We start from the raw sequence: 24,053 nt of genomic DNA, 5'->3' as shown, positions 1-24,053 counted from the left end.
AAAATAGCTTGCTGGGACTTGTTGGTCCTTTTTGTAGACAGTGCTGTTGAAAAAAAAAAAGAAATTATTGCCTAAAACACTAACGCAAAATGACCAGGTTATTTAACTGGTTCATTACTATTCCTTTTCTCTCTATTTGTGAAATACATCAATCGCTGGAAACGTTACGTCCAGATGAACAGAATCAACTTTTGGAGATACATCAATCCAAAAACATGCTATGACATCATATCATTAAAGACCACACAGTTCTTCTGTCATTCATTAATTATTCATATACACACATTAGCATGTGCACACCACATGTATGACAGCAGGCACGGGTACATGTCATAAAGACACATAAAATAACACAATAATCTTGTTAGTTATCCAACAACTGTATTGTGCTAAAGAATTGATTCTCTTTTTGTATATCAAAGACCTCATTAGAAAAGCCCACCTACTCGGTTATCTCCATTTCATTGGGCCCAATAACAAATCTGATAGCCCTGGAACAGTTTCAAGGTTAATCATCCAGCAGTTTTGCTAAATGAATACTAATGCTAAATAAATGATGATAATAATAATTTATCAAACCAGACAAATAAGGACAACTCAGTTAATTATTACCAAATTTAATTACTAAAAAGTAAAAAAAAACAACCCTCAGTTTAGTGTCATGTTACTTTAATTTGCTGTCAGCTGTAAACATTGAGTGATGTATCTGGTGTCATGGTGGTTACCTCCAGGGATTCTGTCTATTGATTTCTATGCATTTATAGAAAATTAGCTTGAATCGACATGAGCAATCACAAGTTGAATCTTAAGTTACTACTACTACAAATTTACATACAATTGCTCCCTTGTGAACCATATCATATGTGCTACCATATGGACAAAGATGTAGGCAACCAAGAGGACTGAAACATATTTGTAAAGCATGTTATGAAGTCCTGATGTCTGAGTGTAGAGCTTTTTTACTCGGATAAATTCTACTGAGATTAAAATCTCATTTTCATGACTTGAGTAAGTGTAATAACAGAAGATACTGAAAAACAGTAATACATACTGCAATATGAAAATGCAAAACAGAACATGAAATTAATGGCGCAGTGGAGCATGACTCATAGACTGTACACCTTCCTTTAGACTCTGGAACAAAATTAAAAGGAAGAAAATTGGAAGACACAGCACCAAAGGAAGAGGAAAGACAAATGCGTGTCTGTCCTTGTGACTAGACGAAGGCGATATCAGGATCTTTGTCACTGGGGAGGCAACAGAAGGTAACACTAAATATCCAGAGAATTAGTGAATGAGTATAGCTATGTAAAAGTAAATAGAGGACAGAAAGACACTGAAAGTGACACTGAGTTTTTATGCTTATTTAATGAATAAAAAAGGTTATGCAGTTACAGTCACTGGTCTGCTTAAAGCAATAAGAGGAACAGTTAAGACAAAGAATATGTTGAATTTCACTTGAAAATATGAAGCGGAAAACTTTGTGGATGTAATGAAAAAGGGTAGGGAGGGTATGTTTAGGGCCAAAAACAAAGATAGCAATATACGTACTACCAGTCAAAAGTTTGGATGCAGTTGCTATGCTGTGGTAGCCATGCTGGTTCAATGCGCCTTCAGTTTTGAATAAATCCCCAAAGGTTTCACCAGCAATGAACCATCACACCTCCTCCTCCAATGCTTCATGGTGGGAGACCATCCATTCTAGTTTTTTGCATCGTACCAGACTGCGCTTCACTTCTTAAAGTAATGTTGGACTGTTGTTTCTCTTTATGTAGCTGACTGGTTCTTGCCATAATTTGATTTCTAACAGTTGTCTATAGGGCTATATGGCTGTCCAGCTTTCTACAAACCTGACTTCTGCACAGCAAAACTGATGGTCCTAACCCCATCAAGGCAAGAAACTCCACAAATGAATCATGACAAGCTACACCTGTCAAATGAAAACCACCTCAGGTGACTACATCATGAAGCTCATTGAGAGAAGACTAAGGGTTTGTTTGTGAACAAAGAAAAGGGTGGCTACTTTTAGGAATCTAGTATATGACATATGTAGAGTAATTTATAATATTCTGATTTTCTTTTGTAATTCCATAATTCTTGTTTCATACATTTTTTGTTTTCACAATGTTTCTACAGTGTAAAAAGCAGTAAAATAAAGCAAAAAAACATTAAATGGGAAGGTGTGTCTGACTGGTAGTATAGATAGGTGCATCCAAGGACTAGCAGTACATGTGGAGTGCAAATAGTGAGAAAAAAGCCATAAATATCATAAACCATGCTGATTTAACCTTCTAGGACCTGGCGACCACATATGTGGACATCAGGCCCATTTAGAGCAAAATCAGGTAAAAAGATCATTCTTAGCTTTTACATTTATCAGGTCCCAATCAGCCCAAATAGCAAAGCGAAATTAAAAATGCATTCCACGAAAGAGTTTAGGTCTTAGGAGGTTAAACTTGTTTAGACTTGTTGAATCAGGAAATCACTTAAATAGAACCTGTCTGACAAAGTAAATTGGGTAAAAGATCTCAAAAAGCAGCACATCATGTTACAACCGAAAGAAACAATCTGAGAAACAAAGCCTTTGACATCAGTCAGTCTGAAAAGTGTCACAAAACCATTTGTAATGCTGCACTCAAAACGTGCGGTTATCCTAAATGGGCGTTCTTAAAGTCAGCAAAGAGGCACAGAAAAGAAGCTCAGACACCAGCGAGGGAGGATAAGAAAGACAGACGCAACAACATTGTCATCCCCTATGTAGCCGGTGTATCAGAAAAACTCAGGAGAGTTTTCTCCAAGCATGACATCCCGGTGTATTTCAGACCCAGCAACACGCTCAGACAAAAACTGGTTCACCCGAAAGACAAAACTCCAAAACACAAACTTAACAATGTGGTGTATGCTGTACAGTGCAGCGAGGAATGCCCAGACCTCTACATTGGAGAGACCAAACAGCCACTTCACAAGCGCATGGCACAACACAGAAGAGCCACCTCCACAGGACAAGACTCAGCAGTCCATCTGCATCTTAAGGATAAAGGACACTCTTTCGCGGATGCCAATGTTCACATTTTGGACAGAGAGGACAGATGGTTTGAAAGAGGAGTGAAAGAAGCCATCTATGTCCACTGTGAGCGACAATCTTTGAACAGAGGCGGGGGTTTACGACACCAACTGTCTGCCATCTATAATCCAGTTTTGAGATCCCTCCCCAGACACCTTAACGCCCACTCACATCCTGGGCCATCTGATCTCAGGAATTCGCATGATAAGGTGGGGCCAGGTTTAACAATGAGCTCACCCGAAACCCTGGCTGATTGGGACCCACACCCAGTTTCACACCTTGGCTCAGGCGATTAGAGGATCATCAGGGGGTCCTTTTGTCCCTCTGCGAGGGGATACTCCCACTAGGTTTAAATCTGGGACTCCCCACCATTTGACCTTAGAACTGAAGAAGCTTCTCGGATGAGAGGTGAAACATCTTCAAGCAACTTAAAGAAGTCCAGACGCTTTTCTTTGCAAGCTCCTTTGACTACGATGACCTGGATGACTGAGAACCTTCACAGACAACAAGATTTAAAGAACTGCAGGCCTCACTCTACTCAGATAAGGTCAGTGTTCACGAACAATAATAACTAGACTGGGCAAAAATGGAAAGTTCAGGACGTGAAAACAACAACAAAAAAGACTAATGTCACATTTGCTGAAAAAATATCTTAACGAAAAACTTTTTGTGCATATAGTGTAAGCTATTTAAGTATAAAAACAAAGCTGAAACTTGTGAGACTTCATTAGAGGTGCAAGCCTCACAGCAGATGCCATTGTGTCAAAGTAACTGATGATAAAAAACTAAAATATATGAATATAATAATATATTCACACAATAATAATATATGATTTTCCCGGCCTGGTCTTTTATAGCATATAAGAAAATCATGTACAAAGACTGATGCTGCAAAAGTAAAGCAGAGCAAAGTTATAGAGGTTTTATTAGAGACATAGTTAGGAGTTTTGCAATTTGGCATCATTTGTAACAGCTGATATTTCTTCAGTATTGAACAGCAGAAATTAGGCTTTCTTGTCAGAGTCATATTTAGTAAAAAAGCAAAACAAAACAAAACAGTGGCCTTTAAATGTATCAAAGATATGTATGGGCAGAAATCTGTGCCATCAGAAACTGAATTTGAATAAGTTCAATTTGAATTTGAATTGCTCCGATTGAATCTGAATTGTAACTTGAATAAATGCTTTTGAAAACTGAATTTGAATTAGTCTAATTTGAAATTGAATTTATGGTTTGAAAATGATCATCACTAAATTGAAATTGAATTTATATTTTGAAAATGAATTGATTTGCTTTGAAACTGCATTTTATCCTTTAAAAATTCAGCTCCCGAATAATTTCAGTTTCACTTCTCACCATTCAGTTTCAGTTCTACGATTCAATTTCAGTTCCAAAATTCAGTTTTTTGGAACTTACATCCGGTTCCGGTTCAAGCGCAGATTAATAGAACTACGTTTTACTAGCGGACCGAAAGTGTTACTGACGGGAATCTACAGCGTCTTGAGCTGAATTAAGACTTCAGAAGTCATTCGTCATGTCGAATGACCAGCGGATGAACTCTCAGGTTGGTAATAAATGTACTACATGTATAAGAACAAGCGTCATGTTAACAAATGATAGCCGTAAGGTAACTGTTATGCTTATTGTAGCTGTTAGCTAAAAACGCTAATTTAGCGTAGTTTGCCCTGAATTCAGCTTTGACAAACAAATATGATCGACTGTTTCTAGTAGAATTCCAAAGTTGTCATCTTGGACCCTCTCAGAGTGTCACGGGCTGCGACGGCAGACCGTGGAGTTGTAGAGAAAGTAGGGCCCAAACGCGAGACTCAAGTGAAGGACAGTGGATTTATTTATGGCGAGTGGACAGAAACGACAACTATATACAATTCAAGCACTGTGACTCCTGTGGCGATTCCTCCAAGAATCCCACACAGTGCACGTGTCCATAGCAGTGAAAAGGTGACAACTCCAAAAACCCGATTCCACTCTGTGATTTCCCCTCGTGACGACGTTCCTGACTCCCGACTCCTGGTGACACAAAAACACACACAGCTCAGCAGGCAGCCTTTAGTAGCGAAGCCGATCACAACACACTAATCTACGGAGGTACTTAACAGGTTCGACTTAGTATAATCCCGCGCCGACTGGGGCTCCGCCACCTTCTTAAATAAGGCGCCCCTCATGAAGCCATCAGCTGCAGCTGGTGAGGGCTAATGGGCGGCAGGTGCGGCAGTCCCCAGTGCGGGAACACTTCCGGGTCGCAGTCCCCTCAGCGACCCCAAAACATCCGGGAGCACCCAGGGAGAAAGGACAAAAAGGGAGAGAAAACCACCATAACATATGAAAAAACATATACAAGAAATACATGAGCTCTGGGTCATCAGACCCAGAGTACCCCCTCTGTATGCTTGCAGAGACCCCTACAGTAGGGAAACATGCAAAACGGTGTCCAAACCTTTGTATTTTAGCTTTATTTATGTCTTACACAGCATCCAAACTCTTTAGCTAACTTAATAACTTTAGCTAAAGTGAATAGTTAGTCTAATTCATTAGTGCAGCATTACTGGGTCACCTCTGTTTGAAGTGATATAATATGATATACAACTATCACTGTGTTTAACTACCATAATAATTCTTAGGGTACTGAGTGCATGCTTAATTAGATATATTTTTTAAACATACTGCTCCATTACTATGTTTGACAGGCTGAAGTTGTCGGGTCACCTCCTAAATCGACCATCTTTTACAGGTGTTTTGTGCCAGAAATGGAGTGTCCACTGAAGACTGAAGATACTGAATCTCTACGCCTTGCCATTGATCCCTATTGTGCCTTCATCTAGACAAGAGACATTAACTTAACCACTCTCACATGCTCTGTACCTACATCACATTCCCTGACAGTCGTAGCTTGGCTCATCTGAGGGTGAAATTATAAGAATGTGTTATTTTGCAAAGTGCTCTCTAGTGTTCCTAAATAAAATATGGCATTGAGGTCATTTCTTTTGAATTAATCCCTTCTTCTGAAATATAAGAACCTCTTCTGGTTTTAATGGCACTTTGGATTTCCTGACTTTCTGTTCCACTTCCAAACCCAAATAGATGCTGACAAGCTGACACAGTAACATGGAAGAGGGAAAGACGTTGGAAAGGACTACTACAAATAAACCTAATGCCTAACAATGAAAAGTGTAAAATAAGAACAATAATAATAATAATAATAAAGATAAAAGATGAAGTAACAAGTTTTTAGTTTTGTTTATTCCAAATGATCATCCAGATGTCTGTGACATGTGATGACAAACACCATAATGGAAGGCCTTAGTCATCACATGCTTAAACTCATCATATATTTTTGCACATGCTGAACAGGCAGTCAGACATGCTGTAACTGTGGGGTAGAAAACAGCATGAACACCATACGGCAGGGGTCTCAAACTCCAGTCCTCGAGGGCATGGAAAAGTTGCATGACTCCAGTCCACCCTTGAGGACTGGAGTTTGAGACCCCTGTCATATGGAATATGACAGGTGTGGTTGAACTGCATGAAGACTCTGAAGTTTCTCTTCTGGCAGGACAGGAATGTGGCCTTGTCCTGTGAGCCACAGTAAGGATGTACTTCGAGTAGAACTGGACTGTCACCGGCCTCAGGCTCTTCACCCTTTTCAAAGACAAAGCAGTCATTTAGATAAAATATTAGATATTGTTTACCTGTAAATGCACAAAGTAAATTTAGAAATGTAATTATTGTCAAGAGTGAACAAGCACTGATAGTGTAATCTACAGCTGTGGCCAAACGTTTAGAGAATGAGAAGTGTTGTTTGTTTATTTACAAAGTTTGCTGTTTCAGTGATAGTTGTATATCATATTATATCACTTCAAACAGAGGTGACCCAGTAATGCTGCACTAATGAATTAGACTAACTATTCACTTTAGCTAAAGTTATTCAGTTAGCTAAAGAGTTGGGATGCTGTGTAAGACATAAATAAAGCTAAAACACAAAGGTTTGGACACCGTTTTGCATGTTTCCCTACTGTAGGGGTCTCTGCAAGCATACAGAGGGGGTACTCTGAGAGGGTCCAAGATGACAACTTTGGAATTCTACTAGAAACAGTCGATCATATTTGTTTGTCAAAGCTGAATTCAGGGCAAACTACGCTAAATTAGCGTTTTTAGCTAACAGCTACAATAAGCATAAAAGTTACCGTACGGCTATCATTTGTTAACATGACGCTTGTTCTTATACATGTAGTACATTTATTACCAACCTGAGAGTTCATCCGCTGGTCATTCGACATGACGAATGACTTCTGAAGTCTTAATTCAGCTCAAGACGCTGTAGATTCCCGTCAGTAACACTTTCGGTCCGCTAGTAAAACGTAGTTCTATTAATCTGCGCTTGAACCGGAACCGGATGTAAGTTCCAAAAAACTGAATTTTGGAACTGAAATTGAATTGTAGAACTGAAACTGAATGGTGAGAAGTGAAACTGAAATTATTCGGGAGCTGAATTTTTAAAGGATAAAATGCAGTTTCAAAGCAAATCAATTCATTTTCAAAATATAAATTCAATTTCAATTTAGTGATGATCATTTTCAAACCATAAATTCAATTTCAAATTAGACTAATTCAAATTCAGTTTTCAAAAGCATTTATTCAAGTTACAATTCAGATTCAATCGGAGCAATTCAAATTCAAATTGAACTTATTCAAATTCAGTTTCTGATGGCACAGATTTCTGCCCATAGATATGCTACGTTGTCATGCAAAACCAAGTGATAGCAAATTTTCCAGCCTATGAATATATAAAAATCATAGCAATTATATTAAGCTGTACAAAGACAGAAATGCATTTTAAAATTATTATACTACCAAAGTAACACACTGAAGCACAGTAACACAACAAGTGGCAAATGACTGAACGTACTTGATTTTGTTTTTTGTTTTTTTTGCACCACATTTGTCCCACTAGTTCAATGATGAGGTCTAGGCAAAATCTAGACAAATAAATTCAGTTTGATTGGTAAACACTGAGTTTATATCAGTTCATAGTGTCATGACCCTGTGCCTTCTCGGCTGACTCTGTATGGCTACAAGTGTTTTTGTTGTGCTGCATCTCTCTCTCTCCCCTGCACTGCGCTCTACCGGGGCGGAGTCATGACGGCTCCAGCCCCTGGCTCGGACACCTGCAAGCAATCATCTCACTCACTTCTTAAGGCGGCTGCTGAGAGTGCTTCCTCGCTGGATTATTGTGTAACACTCGTCAGTGTCATCACCTATCTGAGCCGTTTTTCGAGTTTCTGTCGTGCCACTACTCACCTGCCTTTCCTCTCTGTGCCAGGATTCTCGCCAGCCTGAGGACCGCCGTTGGTGAGCTAAAGCCTGAGTCCGAGCTACCTGAGCTTCAGTGGATTTTGTACATAGCCCTCTTCTTCCCGTGCCTGTGCTTCCCGGAGACCCTCTTCCTGTGCCCCCTCACCTGTATATATTCGCACCTGGTGTCTGTGTGTGTAAATAAATCACGAACTTAAGTGACGGTCTGCCTCCGAGTCCCTCCTGAGCCTGACACATAGTTTTCTTCTTGAATAATTATTTAGATGATAAGCCTTTCATTTTATATATTTCATTTGCATTTTACTCACAGTTATTGCTTCATTTTATTGAGGGCCAAGAATCATTTTTTGAGTGTACAGAGGATGATTAGTGCTTGCATCAGAAAATGGCTAGAAGCCCATAGTGTCTTAGCAATGTGGCCCTATATAGATAGGGGGTTTGGAGAGGAATCAGTAACCTTGGTTTGTCAAGGGAGTTTAAGTGTGCAAGAACTAAGAAGTGTTAGTGCTAGAGCAAATATCCACAGGGTACATTAAGAGGAAAACAATAAACAAGTCAATACAAACCAAGTATGTAAATAAATGCAATGATATGTATGTCACAATCTACGATTACACTAATCATCACAGAAGAAAGAGACACTGTGATAAGCATCTCATTCAGAAGCAGGATGACATTGAATTTCAATTTAAATCATTGAGCTAACAAATCCAGAGACAGTGTGGCTGTCTGTCACTATGCGTGCACCCTGAGATGGACTGCTAACCTGGGCGAAATGTACCTTGTCTCTTGACCTGTCACACTTAAATTGAACTCTTGCCCATACATTTTGTATAGACATGTCCAGTGATATGGATCCATATTTATCTTCCACAGCTTCTTCAAAATGTGAAGTAGAGCCCCTTAGCAACTTGTATTATTATTACTACAGCAAAAAAGTGATGAAAGACAAAAAAGTGTAGAACTGGATACATTCCAGAATTGCGCAGCTGTGAGACAAGGAGTCGCTGGGAGACAGAAACAAAAGCATCAGAGATATGTTTTTCATCTCTGTTTTAGGTTAGCGTACACAAGGTTTCTTGAATTGCCTCAAGAAATTCCTCCTGCCATCTAATTACAATAAAGGTTAATTAAATTCCACCTACTCAAATAATCTATTGGTGTTTGCAAGGTAGCTTAAAAGATAAAAAAAACAAGATCCTCTCTTTTGCTCTTTAAAACCCCAGAGAGAGGGGAAAAACATATATTTTGTTGAATTGAGTAAACTAATTACTAAACATGTGAGATAAATTTGTGTCACTCTTGGCAGTCAATTTTATAAAAGTAATTGTGAAAGCTCCACAAGGTACAGCCAAGATGCATCTTCAATTCTCATTCCAAGTGTGACTCCTTAACCTTTTCTTAAAAATACAACGACAATCAGGTTAGTCTTTCAAAACATCATCCCTCTTGGCACCATTGGGAGGATCGTGTTTTTCTTGACTTTTACTTTTAAATGAAGAGAATTTGGTATATCTGCATCTTTAAAGTGGACATGAAACAGTAAACATGTAAAGGAAAATTTACACCATAGAATCCTGTTCTTAAAAATGATCATATACTTAACACTGTCTGTGATGTATGTGCAGCGCCATCTTGTGCTAATACAGATTGGGAAGTCACTGAGTTGGCTGGTTGGTTGCTGCTAATAGACTTACTTTAGTTCATGTTAGCTAGCTAGTGACAGAACTGATAATTTAGTGGAAAACAAGGAAACTAAAAGTCTATCAGGGTCACCTTTTGCATTGCTGCAGCAATGATGAATTTTGTGTTTTAAAAAAACATGAATTAATACAGTCGACTTTCTCTTTAGCAGTAAGTAGCTGTTCATTGTAACAGGAAATCCACCTGTTGGCTGTAATAGCTGTGTTTGTAGAACACTTTATAAGTGAGAACTGTGTAAAGGAGAACCTGTTTGAGTCAGATTCACTGGACCAACAAGCTAAAGTGACACTGCCCCCTCTGTGAGTGATTTTTCCTCATCAGTGAGGGGCACAGACCAAGTGTATTAGACTGATGTCAGAATCTCACAATACGTAACACTAACTTTGATAAAGACCTCACACAGAATGCAGAAAAAAAAGCGATGTACACATTTACACATGTGGCACAGTAAGTCATTAGAAGCCAATTTCTTCCAATCAATTTATATTAAAAAATGGTCACAGCTACTTATCACAATTATTGGTAAATCACACAGTTGTAAATATCTGCCATGCCTGCAGCTCTGCAGTCAGCTGATTTAAATATCACTATTTAATTTTTCATTCTGTTCTCTACTGTCTTTCCTGTTGACAGATGTTTTGACTGTGTGTTCATGTAGTTGTAGCTGTCGTTGTTTGCACTGTTTAGGTGAAAAGTCTGTCATCAGCTGTATGCGAGACTTGGTCTCTATGTTCTCTCTCTTTATTGTTGTGATTAACTAACAATCACTAAAAAGTAAACTGTACCTTTTTCCCAACCTTCCTCAGAAGTGTCTGCCAAAGCACATGGATGTTTTGCTCAAACTCTTGCTAATGTTATGCTAATGTTATGCGGGGCCCCTAGTTGGGATTTGGACAGTGTATACCTCTCACCATGGCTTTTCTGTCAATAGGATTAGTCCTCTGCCTTCTTAATATTGGCTGGCAGAGCAAGTGGACATTTTGCCCAAAAGAATCTTTAACTGTGTGATCTATGAGTTTTGTGTGAATGCAGGATACTGAGTTGTATTAGTGCCATGTCAGGACATGGCAGAAGGCATTTTTTGTGCTTTTGGCACACAGTTGACATCCATGCTCACTCTACCATTTATTTCTTGGTGATCAGATCAGAATAAAGTGGTTTGCCCAAAAATCCTGAGCTACCCCTTATTTCTTCATGTTTTACTGCCAACCTCATTAGAATTATATGCTGCATTTCCATTTATGTTTGAACTAATTTCCTATTTTCCCATCTAACAGTGTTGCATTTAACATTGCTTAACATTGCTCTAGGGCAAGCACATCTCCATTGATTGCAACACAAATCCCCAACCGTAGTCCTGCCACACTATAAAAAAGTAAGGGACGAGTTTACAGATCCACTGATCTGTCAAAAATTATTTTTCTTGAATGATTCATCCGGTGCTGGAGTGAGGTCAATTCTAGCTAATTCTAGTCAAAGCTATTCAGCTAATTACAGCTGATCACACCTTTGCCACTGCTCCTTGCCATCACCACAAGTGATTTATACTTAACAAATATTACCACAGGTGAAATGGGGCTACACAGGCTTTACACAGCCACAAAGTTTTTCAACTTTGAGACGTTTACAGTCACTGACAGAGCTGAAAATCTGTTTTTTTTTCATGCATGTTTATAAAAAGTAACTTCTGCTAAGTATCACTTTCCAATATGTGTTGTGATATTGACTGTGTGATTGAAGGAAAAAAAGGGCGTAACAGGAGGGGAGCAGTAGGGCAGTCACTTACTGCTACTTCAGAGTTCTCTCTGTAAACAGCAAACCCGCATTTCCTCTTATCTTGCACTTAGCAAACTAAGTTTTCATTAAACCTTTCTCCTTGAATATTTTAAATGACAAACAACACAAACTTTGGCTGCAGCAACAATACCCTACTCATCAGTTTAATTTGCTTGGGAGTTCCAAATAAAGAACTATTCTTCTCTATTCAAACTATTGCTAACTACACACATCCTCAGATATATTTGACATGTAGGACTACCAAGACAGGACAAAATAAGCACAATAAAATATATTTGCAGTCAAAATTTAATCAACATAAATTTAAGTTGCACAGGATAGCTGTTAATGAAATAATCCTTGACTTGGTGCCAGATGAACAGCATTCAAGCCCTTCATTTTGTGGGACTGCAAGTGTCCTTTAGTCTGGCATTGAAATCGAAAAACCTGCTTACAGCAGTTAGCAATTCATTTAGATGATGACTCGTAAGACCCAAAAGCTTCCAGCCACTAGCAACTAAACAGATTAAGTTAAATTAATTCTGGTGTACGCTGAGGCTAGTTCAAGTTCATTTTACATTGTTCAAAATTAAAAACGCAAGTGCTGAAGCGATGAATGGTTTTGATAGGAAAGAGCTGGATTTGGAAAAGATTATGCTGATATGAATGCAAAATGCAAAAAGGAAGTAATAATCACAAAGAACAAAATCATGTGCATGGAACAATTAAAACACACTAAGTTAATCAAAGAAAATGCAAATTTATCTCATGTTCAAATAATATGTGTTCAGGGCGAGTTTCTAATAAGATGGTGGACGTTGCCCTAACGGATCTCCTCCTAGACCTGGATAAGAGCACCAATGAGTCTATGGTGCTCTATGGCCACATCATAACAATAAGGACTTTTTCAATTGGATTCAGGTCTGGAGAACATGAGGACCAGTCAGTGGCATCGATCCTATCGAGATCCCACATGCACATCCTACTGCAGCTGGAGAAACCCAGCTATCATCCTGACAGTGTTGGGAAGGTTACTTTTAAAATGTATTCCACTACAGATTACAGAATACATACCCCAAAATGTATTTTGTAACGTATTCCGTTACGTTACTCAATGGGAGTAACGTATTCTGAATACTTTGGATTACTTAATATATTATCATACTGTTTACAACTACATGAATGTGATTTATTACTATTACTGAAGGTCCGCGGCGCCGAACCTTAGTAAAGGGATCTCTGACTAATACGCTCTGCTCTGTGTCAGCTAGTAGCTGAAAAATACCTTTACTTTGTTGTGTGGGTCAACTGTTCTTGCCAGAGACAGAGAGAGGCGTCGAAAGACTGCTCCAACGGAACGTATTTTTTCGGAGGAAAACACGAACACGGTGTACAGTCGAGTCTTAATAGCTTACTTACAACCGGGCTCGTCAGGCACTCTTCTTGGCTGAAGTGGTTATTATTATATTTACATGCTTCCATCTCCCGTTTCTGCTCGATGTCAACTCCTACTTTTCCACTCTCCTTTTTCTCCCTCCCTCGCTCACAGACACATAACGGGTATGGCAGTCCATTCTCCCTGCACGGACTACACTGCCTATGAGGCTACATTCTTTAGGGCTATGCCTGTAGCATTTTGCCTATTAGCTTAGCACAACAACAACAACAACAAAAAGGCGATCTCTCACCCAGGAAACACACAGTCGCAGAAGAGCCGGGGCCACCCTGAAACCATGGCAACCGTAACGCTGCCGCCTGGAACAACGGAACGTAGCTGTCAAACAAAACCCAAACAGTCCTGACCCACAACAATATGAAACAGGGAAATACCGCCGTGTAATCCATTTATTTCAACAATGTAACTGTATTCTAAATACCACCTTTTTAAACGGTAACTTTAACGGAATACAGTTACTCATATTTTGTATTTTAAATACGTAACGGCGGTACATGTATTCCGTTACTCCCCAACACTGCATCCTGATAGCTAACAGTTCTCAGGGTGCCATTGGCTAGTTAGTGGAGTGGAGTCTGAGGTGAACAGTTTGGTCAGAAACATGTGCATTAACTGCTGAAAATAATTTTGTATGGGTCTAGCAGTCCTGTTTCTCCCTGCCTGAAGAAACAGAGCTGGTGATAATCCTGGGTTGATGCCCTTCTATGATCATACCCAACTTTCCATATGATTGTGCCCATCTTTTGGATCTTTTGGAGACTACGGTAAGGGACACTCAGGAAGGATAAAAGGAAAGCAGCAGTTGTTAGCCACCACCTGCAAAACCATTTTTGGGAATATCTTATTGTTGCTTCTCCAGTGTACCTGTTATCACTAACATTTGCTACAATACCCTTATGCTTGATAACAGGACAACTATCAGTAAACAACGCAAACAATTTCCTGCATTTATATTTTCATCAGTAATTGGCTGTAGCGCAGGAAGCACAGCAGGTCACCTACTAATCGGAAGGTTGGTGGTTTGATCCCCATCTGCTCCAGTCTGCATGCTGGAGCAGACCTAATATCCTTGTGCAATCTCTGACTGTATGAATGCATGAGAATGTTAGATAGAAAAAGCATAGAAAAAAGTGCCTGTATGAATACGTGAATGAGGCAATTTGTGTAAACCGCTCAGATAGAGTAGAAAAGCAGTATATAAGAAAAAAATTCTAGTATTGGGAATTAAATAAAAATTACTTTCTAATTAAATTAAGACTGCTTATTGCTGTTGCAAAAAATGTTAGCACTACTTTTTTGGTAATATGAATAACCAGATTCAGTTTTATTTATCAGTGCAGGTGCACAAAAAATGCTTGTCTCTTGTGAATATGTAGCTTTTTCATTACAATGATTGAAGGTGAATCTGTGAAAGTTTATTCTGCAAAATGGCCACAAATTCCTTTTGGGTAATTATGTCAAACTGAGTGAAAGTACCCTGATGTCAAAAAGCCATGAGTGTAACTGTCATTCAGTATCATATAAATTAAAATCTTTTGTACCCAATGTACCCAACAGATTGTAATAAATTTATTTTATCAATAGTTACAACTAGGACATTTAAGAAAGCAGAGAAGTATGTTGAGGGAAAACATGGGGAAGGAAAAAGAGGAGGTGTATACGAAAGGCGACAAGAAAAGAACAGAGGTTTATATTAAACAGGCTCACATACATAAAAGGAGGCTCCAGGTATCTTGAATAGCAACCACGTCTGTGACGCTGAATTCAGTAACTTAACACCCGTCAGATGCTACTTCCTGAGCCTCTGATTGTCTGTGGCTTATGCTTAAACATGCTGTTGTGTGGAAATAAACATGTGAGGACAGTGTCTTAAATGTCATCTTGATTTCTGTGATTTGGGTGGTGGAAAACCAAAACTCCTTTAATTAAAGTGTTAATTGTATCTATATTTTTTAAATTAAAAATATGATTATGATCTACTGAATAATAATAAATTATTTTTATTTAGTTCAAACATTTTATATCACATGCAATCAAAATACACAGATTAACTTATTTACAGAAATTGTTTGCAACTCATATCCAGTAATCCTACAATCTGATTACCGTTAAAATTAGGTAATTTAAGGGGCAGGTGTAAGTAGTGCAGCAAATGTCTCAGGCAGTAGAAGAAAACAGAAAACTGTAGCATTCAATGGAGTTTTCTACACCTACCTATGCTGGCACTCATTTAATGGGTTAATGCGTACACTGTATATAATAAAAGGAAGATTTTTTTAACCTCCCTTCTCTTTCAACTTTTGTTCGATGTATCTAATCAGTCTTTATTGCCAGATTATTGATCAACAGACATGTATCTGTATTTATTTGTTTGTTGTAGAGCCTTTTTTCACTGATTTTAGAAAATATTCAAATAAAAAGACTCTGGACATCAGATTTTCTTGAGCTATAAGCCACCATCATTCAAATGAAGAACAAAGCTATTTGCGAATACAATGTGTCCCATCTCGGTATTATGCATGAGAAAAGAAATGTCTTGGTTTGGGATGACCGGTATCTTTTTACAACAACCTACGCAAGACTCAAATGTCTTTTTCTTTATTCATGGCCTGATCAGGCTTTATAAAGAAGTCAGCATAACACAATAGCAAGAAAAACTTGAAGACGACAGATAGAATGGGCATGACTGGTAATGTATCAAAAAAAGCCCCAATTTTTTGTAATTTTCTTTTCTGCTTTTCTTTGTAATTGCATTGATAGAAATGTATAAAATATATATAAATAACATATTTGATATATAAATGCTCATATTTGTTTTTACTTGTTAACGTTTGTTCCATCTGTATATACCATATGCGTCTTCAGTCATCCAGCGAGGTGTGTGGGGTCTACTGCTCTGGCCCTATATTCTTACTGTAAGCATGCCACTAGACTGTAAAGAAGAGCCGGGCAGCCTTACTCGCTGCCCCTCCATCTCACAAGAGAAACTTCTTGACAGAGTCATCCATCATGCTGAGCTCATCTACCGTGTCTCAGAAGAATCGTGTTCTTTATTTGTGAGTAACTCCAAAATAAATCTTTGCTCTTTCACTTTTTTAATGTAAAAAAAAAAAAAAACAAGAGCAAACAAAGCAAACAAAAAAAAAACCCCAAACTAGTTTTGATTGTTCACCAGTGCTTCTGTATTCACATGCTTGAAAAGAATATTGGCGGAGCCTAGAATGAGTTATAGCTCTAAATCACTTCTCACACTAAGATGACTTAATGCAGAATTATTTTGTCACTAGAAAGAGACTGTAATCTGAGAAAATACCCCCCCCCCCTCTCTCTCTCTCTCTCTCTCTCTCTCTCTAAATATATATATATATATGTATATATATATATATATATATATATATATATATATATATATATATATATATATATATAGAGAGAGAGAGAGAGAGAGAGAAAGAGAGATATGAATGCAAAATAAGCACTCTGAAAAGCAATGCTATAAAAACATAGCCCTAGGCAAAGGCCACAGTGATAGCAATGCAATGTTTTTTTTTTCCATTTGAAAAGAAGTTTGCTATTACTTTTTATACAGAACATAAGTGCAATAAAACTAAGACATCAAGGTGGGAATGATACTATTTATTTGCATGTCAGAGGTAAAAAGCCATTGCTCACCAGTAAACATCTTAGTCCTTTAAATCTACATTTTTTAATAATTTGGTAAATGTGAAGCTTTGAACTTTGTTGGCTGTTTGACGATAATGCCAGACCTGTGAAACTTTTAGATACTGAGTATTCGTTGCATGACCATTCCCGCACTGCCAGTGTTCAGAGCAATCTTCTCTCTCTTCTGAGTAAAAGATATATTTAACTGAAGAAGCAGGTCTACAATGGGGTAATATGTCTGTGATAATGATACACTGCAACAGTAAAAGCACAGGTTTGGCAGTCTGTTAAATATCCTTCACTTTGTGGCTGCACAGTCAAAATGATCTTTGAAACGAGACTTTTCTAAAAAATATGCTGCATAGGATCTACAGCGAAGAGTTTGCTAGAGAACAAAATGTCTCTGTGGGGTTTTCTCTTGTGGTAAAGATTTTGTCATTGCTTTCCTGATTGATCTTTTTATATAAATGGTTGAATATCTGTTACCCCTTCTTCTGTAGACAGTAGTTCTTAGGGGTTAGGATTAGGCCGTAACTATTTTGTCATACTGGCTGAAAACAAACCGAATTCATAAGCAAATATAGAAGGTAATACTGGTGTGTATGCCTATCATTTTAAATGTGAAAATTAAACAGTGCCTCTCTTTCTTTCTTTCTTTCTTTCTTTCTTTCTTTCTTTCTTTTTTTTACCACCATTTCTGCACGGGCTACAGGAAGAGATGTTCATCCCACTCCCTTTGCGACTTCAGAGTAACCAGGCTGGCTTTGCATGTATCACCAAAACATTACCGATCCCCAGCTCCAAAAGTGAAATTGAACAGATGTCTGTAAGCACACTATGGTTGAATACCACTGTTGTTTCTTTTTTTTTCTTTGCTAACATCATAATGTGTAAAAACTGCTTTTATTTGCTTGTTCACGCCTTTGCTTTTATGTATTGATGCATATATATTACGTGCTTATAGAGGCGCTTGCATGTTTTTGTGGATTTGAATGGGTTCAACAATCTGTCTGCTTCTCGCACATATGTGAGTGAGAGTGTGGAGGATTTGGAGTGTTGTTAATGCATTATTAGTGTTGTTGCACATGCACATCCTTGAGCTCAGTTAAGCCTCCCCTTCTTTTGCAGTTTGATACATTATGTGATGTTTGCAGTAATTGCATTACAAGAGGTTTTGACTGCTGTCTAGCTACCTATTTAAGACAAATACCAGCTTGGTCAGTAGAGTGGAAACTAGACTGAGCTGCTTAGCAGGCCTGTGAAGGGTGAATTGGCTGTTCTGCAATAATCACCCTTCAACTAACAAAGGCCATAGTATATAGCAGCAATTTCTTCACAGGATCATTTTTAGCAATATTGAAACTGCTGGTTAAAAGTTATGTCATCACATAACAGTAAATGTGATCTTTGAAACAGCATATACTGCAACCTCCCATTTTATGAGTAATTTATCCTCTGCTCTTTCTGTTGGAATATTGCCTGCTCTGCCATTTAATGGCCATTTGTATGGTGGTCATTTGCACATACTTTAGAGTCTCTCCTGCTTAGGGAGATTTAAGGAGGCTCACATGCCATTTCAGGCTACTTTTGTTGCTGAATGGTTTGTAGTTAATGATCCATTTCTTAAAAGAAGTACTATATATATATATATATATATATATATATATATATATATATATATATATATATATATATATATATATATATATATTAGGGGTGCAACGATATTCGTATCGATATTGAACCGTTCGATACAGTGCTTTCGGTTCGGTACGCATATGTATGAACAATACAACATTTGTAATTTATTTTATCAATTTTCCTTCTGACGATGCTGTCTGTGTTGAGCGCTCAGTGAATCTGCGTTCGACTACTCCGCCTAGGCTGCACTGTCCAGCGCAGATCCACTGCGCTCAACACAGACAGCATAGTCAGAAGGAAGAGCGCAGGGCAAGCTAGCGAGACAGAAGTTAAGCTCTCCTTTTAACATGGACCTCCCCCACCCTCATTCAGATCTGGCGTTTGGAATTATTTTGGTTTTCATGTGACGTATGACCCTGAAGGTAAGCGAGTCATGGACTAAAGTAAAACAGTATGTTGAATGTGCCATGCAATGCTCAATTACATTGGTGTGAACTAGTGTGTTAGCGCAGTTAGCTCGTTAACGTGTTGGCTGTCTAGCCCCATGCACAGAGCGATCGGCGGTAGCTCGTTAACGGAGATTTGCCGTGTTGTGGCGTTAAGGTCATTTCAACGAGATTAACCTGAAAGCACTAGTGGGAACACAACGAATATGACTGCACATTTACGCCGACATCATCGTAGTGCAAAGACAAGTGGAAGCAGACAAAAAAAAGCAAGCATGCTACTAACTTTAGCCGAGTCATTTAGACAGCTGTTAGCACATGATTCTCCTTATGCTGCTGAGAATATAGCCCAGAAGAAGCGGATAGTATAGCTTTTATTTTGGAAAGAGCCATTTCTCTGTAATAAACTCTCTTTTCCAAAGATGAGTGATTCCTCAATCAGATACAGGGCTCGCAATATCGCTAGCCCGACGTCCCGGAGCTAGCGATTTTTTCAGTCGAGCTACCAAAATCTATCTCTGCCCTGCCCGTCGGGCTATTGTAGGAAAAATATATGTCAATGCTTTTGCATTCTTTCGGAAATGTAGCTGGGTAATTATGTCATTGGCATCGGTGAGCCACTGTCAATATGTGACATATTGAAGTCGCGTTTGAATTTGCGCTTGTTTTTTTGCTTTCACTTTGCAATCGTGTGAACTGTGTATAGAGAGTGACAGCACTGATCTGTGAGTGATGATAATTTGTGCACCAATTCCTCTGACATCGTCTTATTAATCGTTAGCTTACTATGCAAACATGACAAGTGAAATCTCCCGCAGCAAGCTTAAACATGTGAGAGGTTGATCGCGCAGAGAATCGCTGAGCTTATGTGAGTGCGTGTAAAAGCATTTCAGTTCTGCTGAGCCAAATAAGACAGGTCAGGGTGAAGAAGTGACAGCCAAAGAAAAGCTTACCACAAAACGGAGAAGTTATGACAAATGAGACTATAAGGCAAAAAGAAAGTGCAGCTTTATGGTTTCATGGACAAAATAATTTCTGTGGCTGCAATATGATGAGCTAAATAACCAGGGCTGCACATAAGTGGTCCGCAGGTGCGTATTCGCTGTCAAAATAAAAAACGCGCACAAGGGTTAGGGTTAAATTTAAAAACTGTACTTTTGAGTTAAAATATATATTTATAATTTTAATAAATGACAAATTAAAAAGGCATGAACATTTTTTTTGTATCGAAAAAATATCGAACCGTGACACCAAAGTATCGAACCGAACCGAACCGTGAATTTTGTGTATCGTTGCACCCCTAATATATATATATAGACACACACACACACACACACACACACACACACACACACACATATATATATATATATTCTTTGAGGCGGACTGTAAAGCATTTCTGTCCTGCAGGATAAATGGTTGCTCCACTCTGTGCTGATGCTGGTTCAGTCATGGATCGAGCCCTTGGTCTACCTGCAGACGACACTGGATCACTACGATCATGCTCCTGAAATGCTGGTCAACAAGACAAAATGGGTTTCTGAGAAACTGGTCAGTCTGGAGCAAGGGGTGGTTGCCCTCATTAAGAAGGTGGGTCAAATCACATATCACTCACACACAAGGTTATTTTTTTAATCCCTGAGGAATTTCTATAGGGATTAATAAATATATAGATAAATAAAGATATCTATGCTGGGGTCTATGCTCTATGCAAAGATTCCCCTGAGACAATCCAGTACATAACAGCAGGGTGCAAGATTGCATTATGCCATAACCAAGCTGCTGGTGTAATCCACATTAACATCATGCAGAGTACGGCCTGGAAGTCCCAAGGTAAGAATAACCAAGCTAAGAAGGAATGACACCTACGATCTCTGTCCAGAAGAGCGCAATCTTCAAAAAAATCATTTTTTTATATCCTTTTGTTTGTATTTTTTCTGACTATTTCTATATGCTTGCTACACAGATGTTGGATGAGGGGACATTTACTACAACCTACAATGAACAAGGCCTATTTCAGTATGATACTCTGCCAGATATGCTGGAATCTGTTATGAGAGACTATACCTTACTCAGCTGCTTTAAAAAGGATGCTCATAAGATGGAGACTTTCCTCAAGCTTCTTAAGTGTCGTCAAGCTGACAAATACAACTGTGCATAAAATATAAACTGCAGCTAATAAATAATACAGTGCTTAGCTTTAAATTAATTCTTAAGGTTGGTAGTGTGCACTTTAAGATATGACCATGCCTTAGGCGAATCAACCTTGCTTGTAATGCAATGCATTCCTTATTGATTGTTTTGGAACACCTTCACACAAAAGTAGATGTAATGCTTTGCCCTTTCTTCAACATACTGCATTTTATATTCTTTCCCTGCTTAGTTGGTATTTTAACCTTGCAAAAGAAAGAGAGAGCAAACTCCCAAAAGATTATTTGTGTGTCGAGTTGTCAAAAAAATCTGCATATCCTGCCATTGATTTCCATTTCCTTTGTTCCTGACTGGGGTTTCTATTCCTTGCTGGGTCTCGCAGTGTTGTGACTATTCTCACAGCCCCTAGAATACTGAGTGAAACTCTCATTTTTTTAATGGAGCTAGTTTTACTTCTGCGTTAGAGAAATGAAACACTTTCACCAAAAATGGGAGTCAAACAGAGAGCAATCACTATTAAAAAAAGAGAGAGAGATTTTTGATTAGCAAAAGAGCGGATGAGACGGAGACAAAATAAATAACAGTCGAATTGAAAGCTGGCGCTCTTGAAGGAAACAGGAATTATTCTGTGCCTAAATGTGTATAATTTAACATGGATCTAACATATATAAAGAAATGTGCCTTATTCACTTCAATTGTTCTGGGAATTAAACATTGAAATCTATATTCTTAGACGTTATGAATCCAGAGAATAAATATTACCTTTCTCTTGTGAACAAAAGAACCCAATAGTGTACTTTCATAGCTTTTCTTCTGTTCATTTAAGAAACCAATAAAGCAAGACAAAAAGCATAAAAGAAACATTGTTTTTAATGTGGTCGTTTGTGTGCTATTTTCTTGAGAGAGTGCATTAGACGTGGATGTGTGGCTCATCGGTTTTTACAGTCAATTCCTTGTTATGCCTCTCTTTCTGTCTTAACCCGATGGCCACGGTTCAGCGTGTAAAACTCAGTCATTCACTCGTGAGGCATCAGTGTAGCGTGCTCGTTCTAGCTGGGTCCAAATGTAAAACTGCACCACAAAACTCAAAAATACATTGCACGTGCCATTTCCTCCACATAAAATGATACTCAAGAAGGAAGATTTGTACCTCGTATATTTCCATCTGTGTGCATTGAGGAAAAGTCAAGTCAGAATTTATGGAGGAAAAAAAATAGATCATACAGAGCATAAAACAAATTGATTTGGTCCCTTCTTTATATAAAACATTTTGTTAATTGTCGGCTTAAATAGCTACTGTTGCATGTGATGCTGTAGAACTGGTGAAATTTATTTCAGCCTGTTAATAACGCAGCCGACATACCATTTTCCATCTGTGAATCTTTGTCTCGTTCCTGATTGCAACCAATTCCAGCCAAAGCCTGTGTGGCCCAAAATAGACAGTGCTCATCCCTTGTATCCTTGAATAAGAAGCAGTGGAGGGCAGCAGAGGAGATAAACCTCTTGTTGTTGCCCTCATCCTTTCCTTTCTTTCTTTTTTGCCCCTTTTTTATTTTACCCCTGCCTGTTACCTTTGCTTTTAACTTAAAATCTTGCATGACCTCTTTCTTTTTTCCATTTAGTCTTTCTGTTTTTTGTTCTGTTCTTGATTGCAGAACAGATACTAACTCACTGCCTTTTATCAACTTCTCAGATTGTTTCAGGCCATCAGAGTCTCTGGATTCCAGAATGCTGTTATATTAATTTCTATGATTAACAACTTGTGGTGCAAAACACATTTTATGTGCAAACGGTAATTAATGCTTATTGAGCATTAAATATCCATCCGTGGCTAAAGAGAAGAATTGAGTCAAACTACTTTAGACATATGTGACTGTTACGTCCCTCTGCAGCTTTTAATCGTCTCAGTGTTTTCAGCTGGTGCTAATTGGCCACACCTAGTCAGGTGTGGATAAAAGCATACCTGAGGCAAGCTTTCCGGCAGTGCACTAGTCTTTGCCTTGGTGGCACCAGCCATTTTAGCCAACCTGGTTTTCCATTTTAGGATGAAACCTCTTCTCACCCACACTCTGTTATTCATCTCCTTTTTTTTATGTTGCGGCTTTTGAGCCGGGTCGTAACATAAGTGGGGGCTCGTCCGGGATATTTGGACATTTTAGTGGAGACTGAATGTCAGTTTGTTTTGCTTTTAAGTGGGTGAGTGATGGTGGTCACTGTAATTGAGCAAACTCCCTTTAGTTAGTGTGTTTCAGCTGGGTGGCTGTGCTGCCCTTCCATCGAAGCACTTGTTTGTTGTTTTGCTTTATTGTTTTAGTTTATTGTGTTTGGTGGCTATCCTGGGTGGGGGTACGCTTCAGAGTTTGGTAGGAGACTATATCTCTGGTCTGCTGCCTGCTCTCGAGTTCGCGTTTAAAGTTGCCTCGAGCCTGGTACACCACTGAAGACTAGGGTAGGAAAAGTAAGGGTTTTGTTGTTTTTAGTGTTTTAGGCTGGGAGTTGCACATAGTAAATCAGTGGCACCAAACTTGGTAGGAGGTTTGAGACCATTCTTGATTATGGTCTGTAGCTGAGGCAGGTAGGCTGTTTTTAAGTTGGCATTGTGTGCACACCCTGTGTGTGCGTATGTCAGTGTGGATGGATGCTAATGAGATCCTTGTGAGGTGAGTGTTTTGTGCTGTGACCTTTAGTGTTGTGGGGAATATGGCTATTTTGTTGGATCACTTGTGAGTGTTGTTGGCCAGGTGATGGCAATAACACTGTGGGGTGCTGAGCCACCCTTGATGTGATCATTGTGTGGCCATAGCTCTCCATTTTGTGGTTG

The 24,053-nt window shown here is 38.7% G+C and overlaps 1 protein-coding gene across 3 annotated transcripts; it reads left to right on the top strand.

Moving 5' to 3' along the window:
• The first annotated feature begins 3,323 nt into the window (after nucleotides 1-3,323).
• On the top strand, nucleotides 3,324-22,065 carry smtla (somatolactin alpha). 3 transcript variants are annotated; one of them, XM_080889361.1, is made up of 5 exons: nucleotides 3,324-3,611; nucleotides 16,197-16,387; nucleotides 17,707-17,820; nucleotides 20,492-20,671; nucleotides 21,048-22,065. In XM_080889361.1, the coding sequence occupies exons 2-5, from the start codon at nucleotides 16,253-16,255 to the stop codon at nucleotides 21,240-21,242; spliced, it is 624 nt and encodes a 207-aa protein (XP_080745487.1). In that variant the 5' UTR covers nucleotides 3,324-3,611; nucleotides 16,197-16,252; the 3' UTR covers nucleotides 21,243-22,065. The 3 variants fall into 3 exon arrangements, 2 of the variants coding, with proteins under 2 accessions (XP_080745487.1, XP_080745488.1); XM_080889362.1 differs by lacking the exons at nucleotides 3,324-3,611; nucleotides 16,197-16,387; nucleotides 17,707-17,820 and adding an exon at nucleotides 18,714-19,057; XR_013972492.1 differs by lacking the exons at nucleotides 16,197-16,387; nucleotides 17,707-17,820; nucleotides 20,492-20,671; nucleotides 21,048-22,065 and adding an exon at nucleotides 5,814-6,251.
• Nucleotides 22,066-24,053: the final 1,988 nt, after the last annotated feature.

This window comes from Rhamphochromis sp. 'chilingali' (assembly GCF_963969265.1).
Source record: "Rhamphochromis sp. 'chilingali' genome assembly, chromosome: 8".
NCBI lineage: Eukaryota > Metazoa > Chordata > Actinopteri > Cichliformes > Cichlidae > Rhamphochromis > Rhamphochromis sp. 'chilingali'.
Note: the sequence above shows the minus strand (reverse complement) of the source record. Positions and strands in the feature narration are given on the sequence as shown.